Here is a 19,428-nt window from a genome sequence, read left to right as displayed (position 1 = left end):
TATATATATATATATATATATATATATATATATATATATATATATATTTTCTCCTTTTTCTCTCTATTTTGTTTTCTATATATTTTCTTTCTCTATTTCTGTCTCTATTCCTTTTTTCTCTTCTCAATCACTCTCTCCCCATTGTAATCTTTTAACTTTATTTAAATTGCCTCTCCCTTTTTACTTTTTTATTTAATTAAAGTCCTGTGTTTTAAGTTTTTTAACTCCAACTTCTAAAGAGTTCCTACCTAAAATAAAAATCCATTATTCATTGAACTTTTGAATAGTCAAGTCGCTGCCTGATGATATCTGTTGTTTGATTGAAACAAGTGGCTATTTGTAGCAGCGGGATGTGAACATGTTTATATAACAATAAACAAGTATATATATTTATATATATATGTATATATATATATTTATGTATATATATATTTATATATATATATGTATATATATATATTTATATATATATATTTATATATATATTTATGCATATATTTATATATATATATTTATATATTTATATTTATATATGATCATATATATATATGATTATATATATATTTATAAATATATATATATATATACATATATATATTTATATATATATGTAGATATTTATATATATAGATATATATATATTTATATATATATATCTATATATATACATATATATATTTATATATATATGTAGATATTTATATATATATATATATATATATACTTATATATATATTTATATATATATATATATTTATATTTATATATATATTAATATTTATATATATAAATAAATGTTTAGAGGTACAGAATTTGTATATGGTTTTAAATAAAATAGTAGGCGGAAGTTTCTCGAGAGCTCTTTCGGCTATCATCTCTTCAGGAGTAAATCGATAGCAATCTAAATAATATTGTAACGAAAATAAAGAGTTCTATTGGGGAACTTATTTAATATGCCAACGTACGGGGACATTAATTAAATTTATTTACGTTTAAAAAACGATTAAAAATGTTTGCACAACGAGGGAGAAAAAAAAAAAAAAAAAAAAGCGGGAGAAAAAATTCAAAGTTCCCCAGAGAAACAATGCGTTTGATGTTTCCTTTTGCCGGCACAAAGAAGGTTGACGCACCGCGATAGAGACGGCCTTCAAAATCTTTAAATGGTTTTTGGAGTCCGCTCTATGTAGCACCTCGAACCAATCTATTTTATATCTATCGGCACAGCACGGGTTGTCAACCAAATGCTGGCCAATAGCAGAGTCCAAGCCTGCAGAAGGAGGGAGACCACCGAACCCCATCCTCCCTTGTCTGATCTTCGATGGAACATGCTGGTTTATACGAGTCAAAAGGTGCAAGGATGTTCGCCCAACATAACCAGCATCGCACTGGCATTTATATCCCATTCCCTTTCTCAGTTGGTTACATTTCCGACACGTTTCCCAGACCAGCAAGATCAACATGCCTCACTTCTAGATCTCTTTCTGACAACAGTTCCCAATGACTGTACAACAAATGCCCACAGCTCACTCGGGAATGCTGATCACTCTGTGATAATGGTAGAAATCAGCCTAAATTCTCGCCCTAAAACTGAAGACCCACTACTCAAAACAACGAGGTATTACAAAAAGGCTGATTGGGAAGCCATCAGGGAGCTCATCAGAGATGCCCCATGGCAAAATATCTTTACTCTTCCGGCGGAACAGTGTGCAAATGAGACCACTGAATGGTTCAAAACTGCTATTGAAGCACATGTTCCCGCACGGAAATTCTATAGCAAGCCCCACTCTCCCCAATGGTTTACTTCTGCTTGTGCAGCTGCCATTTGTCAAAGGCAGCATGCGTTCTGCAGATTCAACTGACAAGTTCAGCTCCAATAAACAGAAGTTTATAGAAGCTAGAAATAATTGTAAGAGAGTGATAGAGACAGCTAAGACAGATTATTCTGAAACCACCAGAAAACGCATCAAAGCACAGAAATTAGGAACCCTTTAATGCAGACAAAGAAGGGCCAAAGTGTGATCACAAACAAAAGAAACAGGAGCTGTTAAGTTAGATAGGCTTATCTGGATAGACAAAAGAAATTTGATATGGGATTGTTTGTTAAGATGGTAACAGAAAGAACAAACAATTAATAGACATATATTTAGCTTTATGACGGTATGGGCAAGCGGTTTGTAGAAGCTCGTGTTTGGTCACTGAATTTTTATAACAGTTTGGAATTCAGTTAGACGCTTAAGGACAGTCAATGTGTGACAAAAGTGTCTGTGTTTTCTTTTGTTTCCCTGTGTTTTATTTTTATATGTATGAGACCATGTACTCCCTTCAGCAGCCACCAGCGTGTGAGTAACTGACAATATTGAATAGAAGATGGGGAAGAAATCCACAACACGCAAAATTGGTGGGTAGGGGATCAAGTGGAATAACACATGATGTCACAATACTTAGCACTCTTATCTGTTGCACAATGAAACGATGTGAGAATGATATGCAAGATGAGAACAATAGTGCGAACAATTCAAATTATCCTCATCTAAAAAATTCTGTAACATTTTTTGTTTTAATGTTAATCATGTTAAATTGTAGTTTTAAATTAGTCCCGAAAGTTATTCTTGAAAAAAGTTTTATGATATAAGGCCTTGAGTGCTAAAGAATAAATTGCCAAAACAAAAAACACAAATATCTAATTTGAATAGCATTTTATTTTTAAGATGAAAGAAAATCAACATGAGAAGAATTCCACATCTTCTGAACTCGGTTATTCTCGCTCACTCGGCAAATATGATTATTCAAACCAACAAAAGGTAAGGTTGTTTATTTAGATTTTTTATTTACATTTTTTATTTAGATTTTTTATTTAAATTATTTTAAACATTTTTTATTTACATTTTTTATTTACATTTTTTATTTACATTTTTTATTTACATTTTTTATTTACATTTTTTATTTAAATTATTTTAAACATTTTTTATTTACATTTTTTATTTACATTTTTTATTTACATTTTTTATTTACATTTTTTATTTACATTTTTTATTTAAATTATTTTAAACATTTTTTATTTACATTTTTTATTTACATTTTTTATTTACATTTTTTATTTACATTTTTTATTTACATTTTTTATTTACATTTTTTATTTACATTTTTTATTTACATTTTTTATTTACATTTTTTATTTAAATTATTTTAAACATTTTTTATTTACATTTTTTATTTACATTTTTTATTTACATTTTTTATTTACATTTTTTATTTACATTTTTTATTTACATTTTTTATTTAAATTATTTTAAACATTTTTTATTTACATTTTTTATTTACATTTTTTATTTACATTTTTTATTTACATTTTTTATTTACATTTTTTATTTACATTTTTTATTTAAATTATTTTAAACATTTTTTATTTACATTTTTTATTTACATTTTTTATTTACATTTTTTATTTACATTTTTTATTTACATTTTTTATTTAAATTATTTTAAACATTTTTTATTTACATTTTTTATTTACATTTTTTATTTACATTTTTTATTTACATTTTTTATTTACATTTTTTATTTACATTTTTTATTTAAATTATTTTAAACATTTTTTATTTACATTTTTCTTTACATTTTTTATTTACATTTTTTATTTACATTTTTTATTTAAATTATTTTAAACATTTTTTATTTACATTTTTTATTTACATTTTTTATTTAAATTATTTTAAACATTTTTTATTTACATTTTTCTTTACATTTTTTATTTACATTTTTTATTTACATTTTTTATTTAAATTATTTTAAACATTTTTTATTTACATTTTTTATTTAAATTATTTTAAACATTTTTTATTTACATTTTTTATTTACATTTTTTATTTACATTTTTTATTTACATTTTTTATTTAGATTTTTTATTTAAATTATTTTAAACATTTTTTATTTACATTTTTTATTTACATTTTTTATTTACATTTTTTATTTACATTTTTTATTTACATTTTTTATTTAAATTATTTTAAACATTTTTTATTTACATTTTTTATTTACATTTTTTATTTACATTTTTTATTTACATTTTTTATTTACATTTTTTATTTAAATTATTTTAAACATTTTTTATTTACATTTTTTATTTACATTTTTTATTTACATTTTTTATTTACATTTTTTATTTAAATTTTTTATTTAAATTTTTTATTTAAATTATTTTAAACATTTTTTATTTACATTTTTTATTTAAATTATTTTAAACATATTTTATTTACATTTTTCTTTACATTTTTTATTTACATTTTTTATTTAAATTATTTTAAACATTTTTTATTTACATTTTTTATTTACATTTTTTATTTACATTTTTTATTTAAATTATTTTAAACATTTTTTATTTACATTTTTCTTTACATTTTTTATTTACATTTTTTATTTACATTTTTTATTTAAATTATTTTAAACATTTTTTATTTACATTTTTTATTTAAATTATTTTAAACATTTTTTATTTACATTTTTTATTTACATTTCCTTTTAATCTTCAAGAAATATTCCTGATATAGTTTTGATGATAAAACTATATTTTTGATGTTTCTGTCTAGGGATTCTGTTCAAAACAAAGCTCTATACCAACTTTTTCTCAAATACAATTTTACAAGGAATTAAGTTTTTTATTTGCATTTATTCTTTTTGTGGACTGTTATCCTCATCTTAATATTGTTTCACTACATTTCGACCAACTCTTTCTCTGGTCTTCTTGGGGTGATTACCTGCGACGAGATTGGAATGCTCAGTCTTGTATCTTACCCCCAGTAATTACTGCCTTCCATAGTTGTTGTCAGCACATCTTGGACAACTGATCCGCTAGCTTGCTTGGATATGATTGAAACCGCTATCTTCAGACGATGCTCACTCAACGCCTCTTAAAGAATCCAAAAAAAATTTTAAATAAAAAGTTTTTTCTTTACTATTTTACAATAGTATGATAGAATCTACTTCCATAAACATGGGTTCTGGATATGACCTTAAACTATATCCACTAGTGAGGCCCCAGCTTGCAGGCTTTGGAGAGTGTGGAGCCACCCTTTAATTGCCATTGCTCCCAGGTCCACTCTGACTCAGAGTGGTAGTACCTGTTAGGGTCCCAACAATGGGTTAAATAGAAACCGACTTGAAAACAACAAATATATTCTATTAAAATATTTTTCTTCAAAATCTTTGGATTCGGCATTAAATAACCTAAAAAGGGTTGATATGCCGTAAAACAAAAACAACCAACCAACCAATCCATAAACATGAAAAAGTTTTACTTTAAAATCATAGAAATCAAATAGCAATATGTGGTTCAAGATGGTATCAGTGTATGCAATAACAAATGACACAAAAAAAAACAAATTAGAAATCAAATAAAACTTGTATACATGAGTAACATTTCATTTTTAAGACATTTTTTTTTTTAACAAAGAAGTCACCACTTGAGGATAAGGGTTAATGGGTGTACAGTGGTCAATGGGAAAATGTCGTAGTAATCGTTAGTCGTGGAAATTTGGTAAATTGGATTACTTAAGGGGATGGCTCATCAAGAATTTGTTTACGTTGGATTTGAAGACGACCATATTTTAGTCAGTTGGAAAGCAGGCAAACTGAACAGAGTTCTACAAACATGCAGTTTTAAGAAAAAAGCCTTGTTCATGAAATCTATGTTTAGGTTTAGGCACAGATAAAGAGTGGGGGGGAATTATTGATAGTGGTTTCAGCTAGACGAGTGCTTTTTGTGAAAGTTTGGCAAGAAGAAACCATAGATTGGAGCTCAGACGAACACTTGTTATGATAATAACATTAAAGTAATAACAGGCTTACAACATCTCTTCTGTGGGAAAAAGGTTGCAGGAAAGAGAAAAGGGCATCCCCCACAAGACTACAAAGTTTATTTTGAACTCTGTCAAGGTAGAATAAGGTCTTTATAGCAGCTCCAGATGGTGGCAACAGTACTCCATTCTTGGACGTTCTTGGCTCTTATACAGGTAGAGAATTGCATCAGCAGTGAGATATCTACTGGAGTGGTAGAACGATTCCAACTTTTTTCCATCAGCCTTGGCAACAGATTTGATGTACGTGTCACAGATCAGGAGTAAAGGTTAGACCCAGAAGCTTGTCAAAACATGGAGCCTCCCTAAAACAAGAGCCATTAGTTTCAATTGATGCCAGACGGGGATCAGAGCATTGATAATGTAAAGATAGAAGCGTAGTTTCATATGCATTAAAATTAACCAGCCACTTCTTTCCCCATTGCACCACATAATCAAGATTAGAGGAGAGAGAATCAGAGAGAAATTGGTCATTTACAGCCTTTGAAGTGTTACCATAGGTGGTAATGTTGTCATCGTATGTCTATGATGTTATTTGGGAGATCATTGATGTAGATAGGAATAGAGTTGGGTCCAGGATGGATCCCTGAGGGACTCCAGCATTAATTTTGTGAGCTTCTGATTTCTGTCCATCAACCACTACTCTTATGAACCTATCAGAGAGAAATGAGACATTTTCAGCTATACTGTACCTGGAGATTTTGTGAAGTAGACCTTTATGCTATACCCTATCAAAGGCCTTTGATATGTCAAGAGCAATTGCCCTAGAAAGGAAGCCTCATCTGCTGTAGATCTAGCAAGAACAGAAACCATATTACATATCACTGAGGAGGTTATTTTTGCTGAGGTGGTTGACTGCTTCTCTATTTAACACAGATTCCAACAACTTATTCATTACACACAAGAGACTGATTGGTCTGTATTGAGAGGGAGATGACTGATCACCTGAATTTTTAAATACGTAACATACTGATGAGGGTTTTCAGGGTGTTAGGAAACAATTCTCCTTTAGACAATGCTTAAACAGCTTTGCCACTTGCTTTACTGGAATCAAGGTTTTTGATTAGCTTAGCAACATCAAACACAGATATTTGTATGTTGCATAGCGTGTTTTCAGACACAGGAGGAAATACAAGGGGTTGGTGGTCCTGATCGCATAGGGTAGAATTAACTGTAAAGTTCTTTGTCTGATGCACATGAGATTACCTCAGGTCTATTGATGATGGTTGAGGTAGAACACGCATTTCTATTCAGGACCTGTTTGTTATTTGCCAAAACTAGTGGAAACCAAGCTGTTGCTCAGCTACCTAGGACTTGACAGACTGAGCATACAATTCTTTCGTGTTCTTTATTACAATCTCCGCTCATTATGTGTCTTGTTTGAGTGAAATGGAAAGTTATCTCTAATGTACGCACATATTCCATGCTCATGTCGATCTTGGCAGTCAGATTTGGATGTTACATTAGCGTATCGTTTAATTACCAAATCATCTAGGATAATAGTCAGTCCAATGCCAGTTTCGCTTAGGAATAATAGGTCTGGTTTAGTCTCCTGTAATTGGATTTCAACCTCTGGAAGGTTGGAACGTAGACCCCTGATGTTGGAGAAGTAGACATGGTAGTGGGGGTCTACATTGGAAGTTGGCGTTCTGGGTTTAATCATGTATTCTTTTTAGGGACTTTTTATGATAGTTTTAGGATTTGTGGAATAGATCGACAGACTTGGTTAGAGCAGGACAGAGAGGGATAATAAGGGAGAAAAAGAAATGAAGAAATATTTTAGATTCAATTTTGATTGCTAAGTACAACCAAGTATGCTAAATAAATTTTTCAGATCATTGAGGAGTTAGGCAATAAACGTTAAAACCGAAGGCAGATTAAAAAAAAAACAGTTTCATTGCTTTGTCATTGTCTGAAAGATTGAAGGGGGGGGGTCAGTGTCCAAAGTAGTAGCTGATATTTAGAAAATATAGAATTGATTTTGCATTTAGAAATCTGGTATTGAATGCAGGAAATAAGAAAAAAAGAACATTCACGAATTGTATTTATTGTTTATTTAGTACAATGTTATTCTTCTGAATTATGATTTTTGCAAATAGACAGTGTAACCTTAAACATGTGTTCTTCAATGTGGTTAGTCTAAAAGGTATTGTGCTACTTGGTTAAAAAAAATTTTGTATATTCGTTTTATTAGTAATACCTGGGAGAAAGTAAAGTAGTGCTCAAGCTTTACGATATATGAAAAAACTTTTTTATATCATTTCTTTTGATGAGTTGTTTATGTGCATGCTTTTATTTCAACTGCAATTGTTTCATGTAATTTTTGCATAGCATCTATATTATCTCTCAATAATTTGTTGAAGTTATTCAAAATCGTTTTTCTACATATAGTGATGGGACGATTCCAATATTTTTCCTTATTCCGATACAATTACCAATTCCATACTAAATTCCAGATTCCGATACAATTATTGATTCTGATTCTTTATTAATTTCTAAGACTTCAATTGTAGAGGTGGTGTTTTATTCCCCGATTACTGTAAAAACACAAATGTTAAATGTACATATATTTTCTCAAACGTAAAAATACATTTGTTGGAGATGATCTATAGATTTTAGTTTTACTGGTAATTTTAAAATCAATAAATATTTATTATTTTATCATTATTACTGACAATGGAAGATTTTGCTTTCAACAAAATCAAATAAAAATAACAATTGAAAGAATCGTTTTTGGTATCAGAAAATAGGCACGAATTATTCCAATACTATCAAGTTCCAATTTTCCCAATTCCGAGTAATCGTCCCAACAATAAAATTATATATATATGAATGAACTCCTGGAACACTATCCCAAAACTCCAAAGCTATTGTTTACCAAAAACTAACAAAGCAGACATCTTCATGATGTTTATCGTACACTGCATAAATTAGCCAGAAAATTACACGAACCTTCTTCAGGTTCCATCAGTCTATCCTGTATACAAAACTCTGGAGATCTGCTGAAATTACTCCTAAACATCAATTGGAAAAATTTCACCACACTCAGTTTAGATATAAAATCAATCTATACAAATCTGCATACCTATAGCCAGATGCCTCAGATTTCTCACATAGATCTCATCGTCCAACACTAGACATCTCCCTAACCTCTCCCTACCATGGCAGGTGCTTGTCTGAACCCCAATCTCTGGTCTCCCTTCGCCAATCTTTCACGATAAACACCCGGCTAGCTGAAACCACTGTCAAAATTTTTCCCCACTCCTTATCTGTGCCAAAATCAAAACATAGATTCCATGAAGAAAGCGTCTTTCTTAGAAGTGCACGCCTGTAGAACTCTGTTCTGGTTGCCTGTTTCCCACCTGACTACAACCTGGATATCTTCAAGTCCAATGTGAACAAATTCCTGATGACCCGCCTCCTTAAGTAAGACACTTTATCAAATCTCCAACACTAATGTACTATACACACAATAACCCTTATCCCCGAGTGGCTTCTGGGCCTTGATAAGTGGTGACTACCTTGTTAAAAAAAAAAACCCAAATTATTAAATTATGTTATTTAATCACTCAACAATGCCACTTTACTTCCTACAACAAATTATGCCAAAAGCAATTTGGTTTACTATGAGTTCCCCACTTAACAGTATCCTTACCTATCTTTTCGTGGAATTTTTCAAAAATAACCTATTCAAATCTATTATACACACTTCTGCTACTTTAGATATATTAATGACACTCATATCACATTAGCCTCTCTGACATTGTCAACAAACTCAATAAAATTGAACAAACTCAATAAAATTGAACATGCCATTTTTTTCTCCTCCAAACTAGAGTCTATCATATCAATTTTCTATACAACATCCCAAGCAGTTCAACTTTCTCGGTCTATAGAAAATCAATAATTAAAAATTACCTCATATATTTCAACTCCCACCACCACAACAGAATGAAATCTGGAATGATCATAGGTTTGCTCTTCAGAGTTCTCAGAATTTGCAACCTGCTTATTTCTGCAATGAATAAATCTACATCAAGAACACATAGACAGCTTTAAAATATACTTTTTCATCCACAGCACTAAGTAAAAAATTTTCCTAAAAAACAATGCTACAAGCATTTGTCCCTCACAAACATGCCACCAGCACAAGATTGATAAAAATAAATCTTATATAGTTCTTACTAATTCTATCTCTACTCTTAACAAAAAATCCACAAAACATTGAAGTTTTTTGTTATTTCATTTTTCCTTTTCTCTTATTCTCCAAAAGCTAAAATAACCCCCCCCCTCTAGGGGGACAAAAATTGGGTCACCAGTTTGTTGTAGGCGATAACTAATGATGCTTAAGGATCTGGTGGCTGAATAATCCATAACTTGGAAGTGCTCCGCCGAAGTAGCTCCAGTTCTCTCCAAACTTTACAACAAATGCCTTAATGAATCTTGCTTTCCTGCCTGCTAGAAAACTGCTTCTGTAGTACCAGTTTTCAAAAATTCTGGCGAAAGAACTGACCCAGTAAATTATCGCCCATTAGCCTCCTTCCACTTTTTGCCAAAATATTTGAGACCATAATTAACCAAGTTCTAGTCCATCACCTTACAGATGCTAAACTTCTGACTGACCAACAATATGGATTTAGGCAAGCCCGTTCCACAGCAAACATCCTAACTGTAATGTCAGAACATATATACCAGTCACTGGACAAAGCGGGGAGGGTAAAGCGGTAGCTCTAGATATATCTTAGGCTTTTGACAGAGTATGGCATGAAGGTCTTCTCAGGAAAATCAGATCATATGGTATCACTGGAAGAATACATGACATAATTAAATCCTTCTTAGATAAGAGAAAAGTCCAGGTTGTCCTCGACAGTCGCACATTTAAACAATATGATATAAATGCAGGAGTGCCTCAGGGGTCTATCTTAGGACCTCTGTTATTCCTAATATTCATAAATGACCTCCCTGACAAAATTGTCTGTGAGATGGGTATATATGCTGATGACACCACGCTCTATAACAGACACAACAGGAAAACAAATGAACACATATCTAAAGAAATGGCAGAAACACTAGAGGATGACCTCCAATCTATAGTGGAATGGGGACATAAATGGATGGTCACATTCAGTGCTGCCAAGACTAAACTCATTTCCTTCAATAATTACAAGAAACCTTTTCTACCACTACTAGCAATGGCCAATGACTCTTTATCTGAAAGTACATCTTTTAAACTCCTCGGCCTAACACTCTCAGGAAACATGAGTTGGAACAATTACATTGAGAGTATCGCCAGGACTGCTGCGAAGAAGGTGGGTTCTCTCTACCATGCTAGAAAACTACTAATGCCCCAAAGTATCCTGTACCTCTATAAGGCCACCATTCACCCATGTATGGAGTATTGTTATCATATTTGGGCTGGTGCATCTGTCACTAGTCTCTCGCTCCTAGACAAGGTTCAAAAGAAAGTCGCCAATCTGATAGGTCCTGAACTGTCATCTAAACTTCAGCCTCTGTCCCATCGACGAAATGTTGCATCTCTCTGCCTGTTCTACTTTAACATCTCTGACGAACTGCTAGCACTTGTGCCCCCTCGACGTAAATACCCCCGAAAAACCTGACAAGCAGCTAAATCCCACCCCTTCATAGTAGAGATCCCTAGATGTAAGAAAGACTTCTGCCCCCACGATGTAAATACCTCTGCCAAACCCGACAAGCAGCAAAATTCCACCCCTTCACAGTAGAGATCCCTAGATGTAAGAGAGCCTTTTATTCCAGTAGTTTCTTCCCCAGAACTGCTAGATTTTGGAATTCCCTTCCGAGTCCCTGCTTCCCCAACTGTACTGACATGCAAAAGTGCAGCGTGAACCAACATCTTGCTGCCCAACTCCCTACACAGTACCCCTGATGCCTATGTCGCTGATAGTAGCCCCAAACAACAGTGGCAATGTGCCTTGTTTGGGGTGAAAATGTAATAAAAAAAAATTTTTTAAATGGCTATATTGTAAAACAAGTGGTTGGAGAAGCCAGATCTAAATACTAAGATCTTATGTATGACATGAAAAGAAACTGGAATCTTAAGATTGTCTCTGTCATTCCGGTAATCATAGGAGCAACTAGACTCGCAAAAAATTTCAAAAACTGGCAAATATATCTTGTGGAATTTAAGAGAAATTCGAACAATTGCATTCAAAGGAGTGGTCAGAATCTTAGAGATAGTGGGTGAATGTTTGGGTATCCTGTAGGATGCCCCATCACCATTACTGATAAGAAAATTTAAAAAATCTATATAATTATAAAACTCAAATGACCTTGCAATGGGTGTTGTAACCCAACATCCGGTTTACGACTTCCGGCTGCACATGCGTACATAAACAAATAATCAATGCGACAATAAAACGTATTGTTTTACTGTGTATGTTTTCAGCATCCCAATTGTTTTTTGCATTTTTTTTTGCATCGTTGATTTCCATATTACGTTTAAGTTATTTTAGGGCAATTTTCTTACAAGTAAATGTACTTTAACCCGTTGACAACCATAATAGCATTTTACCTACATTTTTTTAAAAATTTATTCTCCATTTTTTTAATACACCTTTCTTAAAAAACATTCATAGATTTTATTCTACACTACCAATATAAATAAATAACCTCGAAAAAGTTTTTTTTTTAATTTGCGTTACAAATAAATAATCAATGCGACAATAAAACATATTGTTTTACTGTGTACGTCTTCAGCGTCCCAATTGTTTGTTTTTTTTTGTTTTTTTCGTTTAAATTAAGATATATCAAAATTTGAATTTAACTTTAAGTATTATGATATCTGTTCAGTGCACATTTACCTATAAGTATGGCAAACCACTTGTAATTCAATGGCTGTAAGTTTTTTTAAAGTTTTTTTTTAAATAAACAGAACGAATTATAAAAATCTATCTATATTCTTTTTTCATTTTAATATACTTTCATAGAAATGTTTCTGTTATGTCGCAAAAAACTATTTTCTTTACATCACAAGTGTCACGCTCATACATTAATTCCATAACTAATATAACATATTGACCTAACGGGTCACAGGTAGTCTAGTAACCCTGTCATCCCTGTAGTGCCAGAACAATTGGGTTACCCTTCTGACTCTTTCCAGAAAGGGCTTTGCAGTGAATGGGAAGCATGAGTGATGAAAAAAAGAAAACGCATCATTTTCCCATAAAATCTTAAAAAGATGTTGCATTTCTAGTCCAACAAAAGAAAAAAGACTAAGAAGACTAAAGAAGTACACAAGATTCTTAGTTATCAGATTACTAGAAAATGAAAAGAAAATGAATTATCACCATTGTGAAAGTGAAAAATATTAACAAGCAAGGGAAACCTAAAAACAATAGAAACTTTCTTACTGAAGTAAACAACAAAGATGCTGAAAACTTGTTAAAAACGTACAAACAGATGCAAAGACTTTTTGCATGAAAAATTAAATAGTAAAAAACATATAAGCATTAAAAGAAATTGTCAAATCACACCAACAAGCACCAATTTTAACTTTTGACATTCGTACGATTCCTAAAGAAATAGATTATATAATAAAAAATTAGAGCAGTACATATAAACACTTAAAATTTCATACGAGTAAATATGTGCATCATACGGAAGTATGTAGAGAGATTAAAATATGTGGAGAAAAAAGTAGCCAAACATACAGAAGAAAAAGGCCAAAAAGACATGAAATATCCAAACTGTAATGAAAAACCACCGAGCCTACTCCAAAACATACAAAATATACCAAAAGGAAATCACAAAAGTAAGACATAAAAAATATACCTGAAAGCAAGAAAAATGTTGAATCATTTGAAAAAACAGCACATATGCAAGAATAAAAAAACAAACCTGTTGAACCATAAAAATTAAAAAAACAACTAATACAGAAATCTTATTGAAAAACTCATAAGGAATGGCTAAAATTTCAAGAAAACCCAAAAGATCTGTGTTCTAATGTGAATGGTAAACTAAAAACAATAAAACCAAAGAAAAAAATAGCAACATAAGTAGCAGATGCTTAGAAATAGGTAACCAAATAAAAACATCAAAGAACCGTCTGAAAAACAAGAAACTCCACTGATAACTATACAAAACAGATTCCAAACTCTTGAAACGATCGAAACTGAAAACATTATTAAGAAAACCATAAATAAGAAAACAAATTAAATAAACAAGATAATAAAAACATTACACACACAAACTGAAACCTCAATTGCTCTCAAGCAAGAATTTGGATCCCAACCAAAGATAAAGCTACAATCTCTTCTGAGATGGACATAGGTAAAGAAGAAGAAAGTCCAAAAAGTCTTAAAAACAAATATTTCACTAATCACATAATAATCATGGTCCATAAAATAATACACCAGAACTGTCATGGAATCATTGTTTGTCTTAAAGAAATATTTATGAAAGCAAATAACAAATTCAACATTAACAAATTTGAAATATGTATGACATTGGAAAAAACCCGTTCAGGAACAAAGCTAGGTTGAACTGAAAGCACCAGTCTCCAAATAATCGCCATCAAAGCAACTCTACATAGAACATTAGCTATCTGCTTGAAAACATTATAAACAGAAACAACTTATGCCTTTTCAACAAAAACACCAAACACACTAAACTGCATCCGTTGGTGAAGCTCAAATTGTTTAGCTTTGGGGCATGTTGAAGTGCCCCTTACCACTGCTCCCAAGTAAACTCTGGCTCAAAATGATAGAACTTGTCAGGTTCATCTATGAAAAAATATTTGAATATGATAAAAAAAACTAAAAAGAAAATTTAAATAAGTGGATTTGCCATTAAATAACTTTACTTTGGTTCAACTGGTTCCAAAATTTAAAAAAATAACTAAACTAAATAAAAAAAAACTAAAAAGAAAATTTAAATATATGGATTTGCCATTAAATAACTTTACTTTGGTTCAATTGGTTCCAAAATTTAAAAAATAACTAAACTAAGAAACTTCATTTGAGAAATATGACTTCAATAAAATTTAACTTAGATTAAAAGAATACTTAATTTAAAAAAAAATTATCCTACTTATAGGATCTTATCCAATAGTTTGATTAAGTTATTTATCCATAGATGGTTGATATGCTTTAAAACAATAAAAATGACTCCATTTTTACCTCCTTACAACAATTTCAACCTGACCTAAAAATAGTGACATTAATTTTTAAAACAATTAAACATTTACCATCAAACCCCACATCTGAAAGGACACTTCTTCTCAGGCCAGCATCTATGAAATAAAACATGCCTTATGTTAAATGTTTTATATCAGCAAGATGGTCAGAAATATCTGACTTATTTGCATACCAGATTCTCAAACATTTATTTGCATACCAGATTCTCAAACACCATAATTTCACAGGAACATTTTCAACCTTACAAACCCTAACCCTCTTCAAGACTAACTTCTTTCTTGTATGCTGTAAGTGCATCGAAAGCATTCTCATCCACAATTCTCACAATATTCTATAAACGATAGGATTGACTCTTACTCCTAAACCAAACACCTGGAAAAAAGTTGCACTCAAGTAATGCATTATACTCTGACATTGCATTATCGATTCTGACTCTGGTTAAGTATTACTTATTTTTATTGTAGCCATGCTTCCATTTTTTTTCTTTTTCATTTTCTCTCCTCTGTTTCCAATTAATTCTTTTTTTTTTACCCACATACCCAAAACATTCTGTTTACAGCTTTCCTGTGTTTTGCCATTTTTTTCAATATATTTCAAATTTTCACTTTTTTGTTGATCTGAAGAAAATCTGACAAATCGCTTGTCTGATTTTTTTTGTTCCTATTTATTGTATTATTATTATTCTATCTCCATGACATTTCGTTTTATGATATAATATTTTATCCTTGTATTTATTCAATATTAATTACTGAATGCAATTAAACTGTTTTCACCAATCAGCAGCAGTCTGTCATTTGGTATCAAGCAACATGAGATTTATGTTTTTTTTTATTTATACGTTTGTAATATTATTTATTTATACGTTTTTATTTAAACGTTTGTAATATCATATTATTATATTATTTTAGATTTTTTCTTTTACAATTTTTATTTATTTACTTTTGCTTTATATATTTTCTTGTTTCGAAAAACAAAACAAATACATGAATGGATGGAACCTGACTGGCACATTGAGATTCGTGTACTTCACATTCCAAGATATGTAATTTGTGAATTACTGAAAACCTTTTTCTGCTTTTTTTTGTTGTTGTTGTTTAATAAGTTTTTTATTTGATATTTTACAGGTTCTGCTTTTTATGTTGAAAATTTTTATATCTATCGAATTGGAATTAATTTTAAATTTTTATATATTTAGATAGTTTAGTGCTATTTCTATATCTGTATTTTTCACTTTATCATTAAATTTTGTCATTTGTTGAAATTCTTTCTGCATAAAATTTAAGAAAAAATCATTGTTTGAGTAATTAAGAATAATTTTTTTATTTACTTATTTATTTTGTAGCTTTTTTCAAGACTCTCCAAACATGGGCTAGTAACGGATGGTTTTGGTGAAACGGTGGCACCTCGAAGTCCTGGTTCTCCTACCAAGAAATTGGCTTGTCCCAGCTGTATGAAAATCTTTGAGAAACAAAGTGATCTGCTCGAACATGTTGACATCTGTTTCTAAGACATTTTTAATTTTGTTTTGTTTTTAAGGGAAACAAATCTGAAAACATTTTGTATGGTTGCATTCGTTTTGTCAACCTATCAACCCTTTATTTAAATGTTATTGACCGAATAGATTTGACTGATCAAATTCAGATTTGAAATGAAGAACTGATTAGTAATAATTCAATCTGAATGTTCAATTATTCATGATCAGTTTATTATTAAGTAAATTCTAACTTGAATCAGCCATATTTTATCTTGTGTTGATTTTTTTCATTCTTTATTTCTGAGTGTCATTTGAAATTAATAGTGAAAACATGTCTGCCTCATTCCTCCATTTATTTATGGGATAAATTGACGTGTTATTATTTCCAAATAAATAGCATACAGACAGTGGGTGTGGAAGGAAAACACCACCTCCAATTTACTTCATTAAATTCAGATGTTAAAGATTGATTTAACTTTCTTTTTAACAATTTTTGTAATGGCTACTCAAAGAAAACTCTTTTTCTTCTCCTCACCCTCCTCCTCCTCCTAAGATATTTTAAACAATCAAAATGTTATCCAAATATTTAAAATCCACACTAAATATTTTTATCTTTCAACTATGAATGTTTATTTATTTTAAAATAAATAGATCTCTAGAATAGTAAAAAAAAAAATTAATTATAATCAAATAGTTTTAGACAAAAATAGTTTGATTATTCATAAAATTGTGTCCTTTTTGTTAACGATTATGAATTATAATTTTACCTACAAGAATAATTGTATCTTCATAATAAAACAATTATCATATTCTATAAATAATTATATTGAAATGAACAAAATAAACTTTGTAATCCTTAACGAGAATAAATGAATTGTGTATAAAATACGATTTCAAATCTTATTTCTATTTTATCAATTATGTTTGAATAGATTATCAATACTGTATTTTTTGGTAGAAGCTTTTAACAATTTTAATTTCTGTTATAAATGAATTCCTTGACCTTGAGAATTAAGAAAAAAGAAAATGGAGAACAGCCATATTTCTAAATCCTAATCATACAAATGTAACTGGTTTATTTTTAGTACTTCAAGTGCTTTTCAAATACATTTTTCTAAGATGTTAGCATAAAGCTATATATATATATATATATATATATATATATATATATATATATATATATATATATATATATATATATATATCATCTCCTTCAGCTTTTATGGAACATATCGCAGAACGTTAATCAATGTTTTTCTGTTAGGAATGTTTTGAAAGTCATCTGCATATGGGTGGAGATTGATGAATTTTCATCCAGTATTGAAAGTTTACGTTTAGAATTTTCAGCTGGAGGTTTTGTTAGATTTTTATTATTTAACGTCTAACAAACAAATTTTGGACCAAAGCTAAAATGTATCACTTTCTGTATAATTTTATGTGTGTGTGTGTGAAAAATTACTTTATGAAAGAATGAATATACTAGTAGAAATAAAGAATACACATTAAAACCCAGTCGAATGAGTCAACTATATTTATTTGATAAAATATGCTTCATTAAACAGTGAAGCATGTAAAATAAACTCGTGGGTAGAGGAAGTGGGTAGATGGATCTATTTTTGCTCATTTTGCCAAATGAATATGGTTGTATGAATCAATCAAAACACTTAGTTTAACTTTAATGTGCTTTTTCTTATTTCTGCTAGCTTGCTAATCCATTATTCCATAAACTAATGTTCTATTTTGTCTGAAATTTTTATTTCATTTTTACTCTGTCATGTGTGTGCATACACACACACATAAATAAGTAATTTTATAAACGTTTTGATTAGCTTTACTAATCACTATGAAAGAGAATTTATTATTTTTTTATATAAATATCAATGTTCTCTAGTTGAATATATATCCTAGTTAAAAGGTTTGTTTTGTACAGAAATGATTTGAAAAGCTTAAAGAATGTTTTCCTCTCCGATTTAAATTATTCAAACTTAAAAAAATTCACTTTTCCACATGAAAAATTGTAAATTTTAATGGTGTGTTTTGTTTTCAGTTGTAATTTTGTAAATATTTTTTTCATTTTGTCAAAACCTGAATAAAGAAAATATCAAATTTATTATTTATTTATTAAATTATTCTGTATTAATGTTTATATTTCTTTTATTTTTTAAGCATTGGCGACCCCACATTTTCCTAAGTTTATAATTATCCAAATTTCACATCAATGAAAATGCGCTGGAAGGTGCTGATATGTAAAATGTTCAACCAATAATTAAGTCTATATTAACATAACAAAGTTTGCTTCATGATCTCATCAGTGCCATTTTTTAAAGTTTACAATTTTCTAATAATCAAGTGTCCACCTGTAAAGCTGTGTTACAGGTTTGGTTCTAACCCATATTTTCGGTCAGCCTAAATAGGTTACAATTTGAGATTTTAATTCTGGGAAACTAAAATGACAGACTGTGACTTAAGAGATATTTTAGAGACTCTTAAAAATTAATTTTTTTAAATCTATTAAATTTATTTATTTTTTTATGAATTCATTGATTAAATTTTCATTTCATTTGATTTAATTCATTCATTTTTCTTTTTCCTATTATAATTAAATTATTGTTGGATGAGCATTTATTAGCAACACAAGCGTATGCTGTATTTTCATGGACATCGGCAATATTACATACCTAATGTGCTTCAACAAATCATATCTTTTTTATTTGTTGGTCAATTTTTAAAAGAATTACATTGATGGAAAGAGAATAAAATAAGCATTCCAATGATGTTAATTTATTTTTTTTATGCGTTCAATGTTTTTATGCTCCAAGTTAAAAATGAAAAAAATGGTAAAAAAATGACGATAACAAAAAAAACTTTTTTCAATGTTTACATTTTATACGTTACGTTTGGATACATATGTGCAGAGTGAAATTTGATT

The 19,428-nt window shown here is 29.8% G+C and overlaps 1 protein-coding gene across 3 annotated transcripts in view; it reads left to right on the top strand.

Moving 5' to 3' along the window:
- Positions 1-18,609, top strand: part of LOC145246005 (uncharacterized) — a 200,439-nt gene extending 181,830 nt beyond the window's left edge. For 2 of the 3 annotated variants that reach the window (XM_080107808.1, XM_080107807.1), the window contains 2 exons: positions 2,694-2,801; positions 16,368-18,609. In XM_080107808.1, the coding sequence (XP_079963934.1) occupies positions 2,694-2,801; positions 16,368-16,532 (273 nt within the window). In that variant the 3' untranslated portion in view covers positions 16,533-18,609. The remainder of the gene's footprint in view (positions 1-2,693; positions 2,802-16,367) is intronic. The other variant, XM_080107809.1, reaches the window with a different exon arrangement.
- The last annotated feature ends 819 nt before the right edge of the window (positions 18,610-19,428 follow it).

The sequence above is a fragment of the Euprymna scolopes genome, chromosome 23 (genome assembly GCF_053919585.1).
Source record: "Euprymna scolopes isolate OS-2025 chromosome 23, ASM5391958v1, whole genome shotgun sequence".
NCBI classification, from domain to species: Eukaryota; Metazoa; Mollusca; class Cephalopoda; order Sepiida; family Sepiolidae; genus Euprymna; species Euprymna scolopes.
Note: the sequence above shows the minus strand (reverse complement) of the source record. Positions and strands in the feature narration are given on the sequence as shown.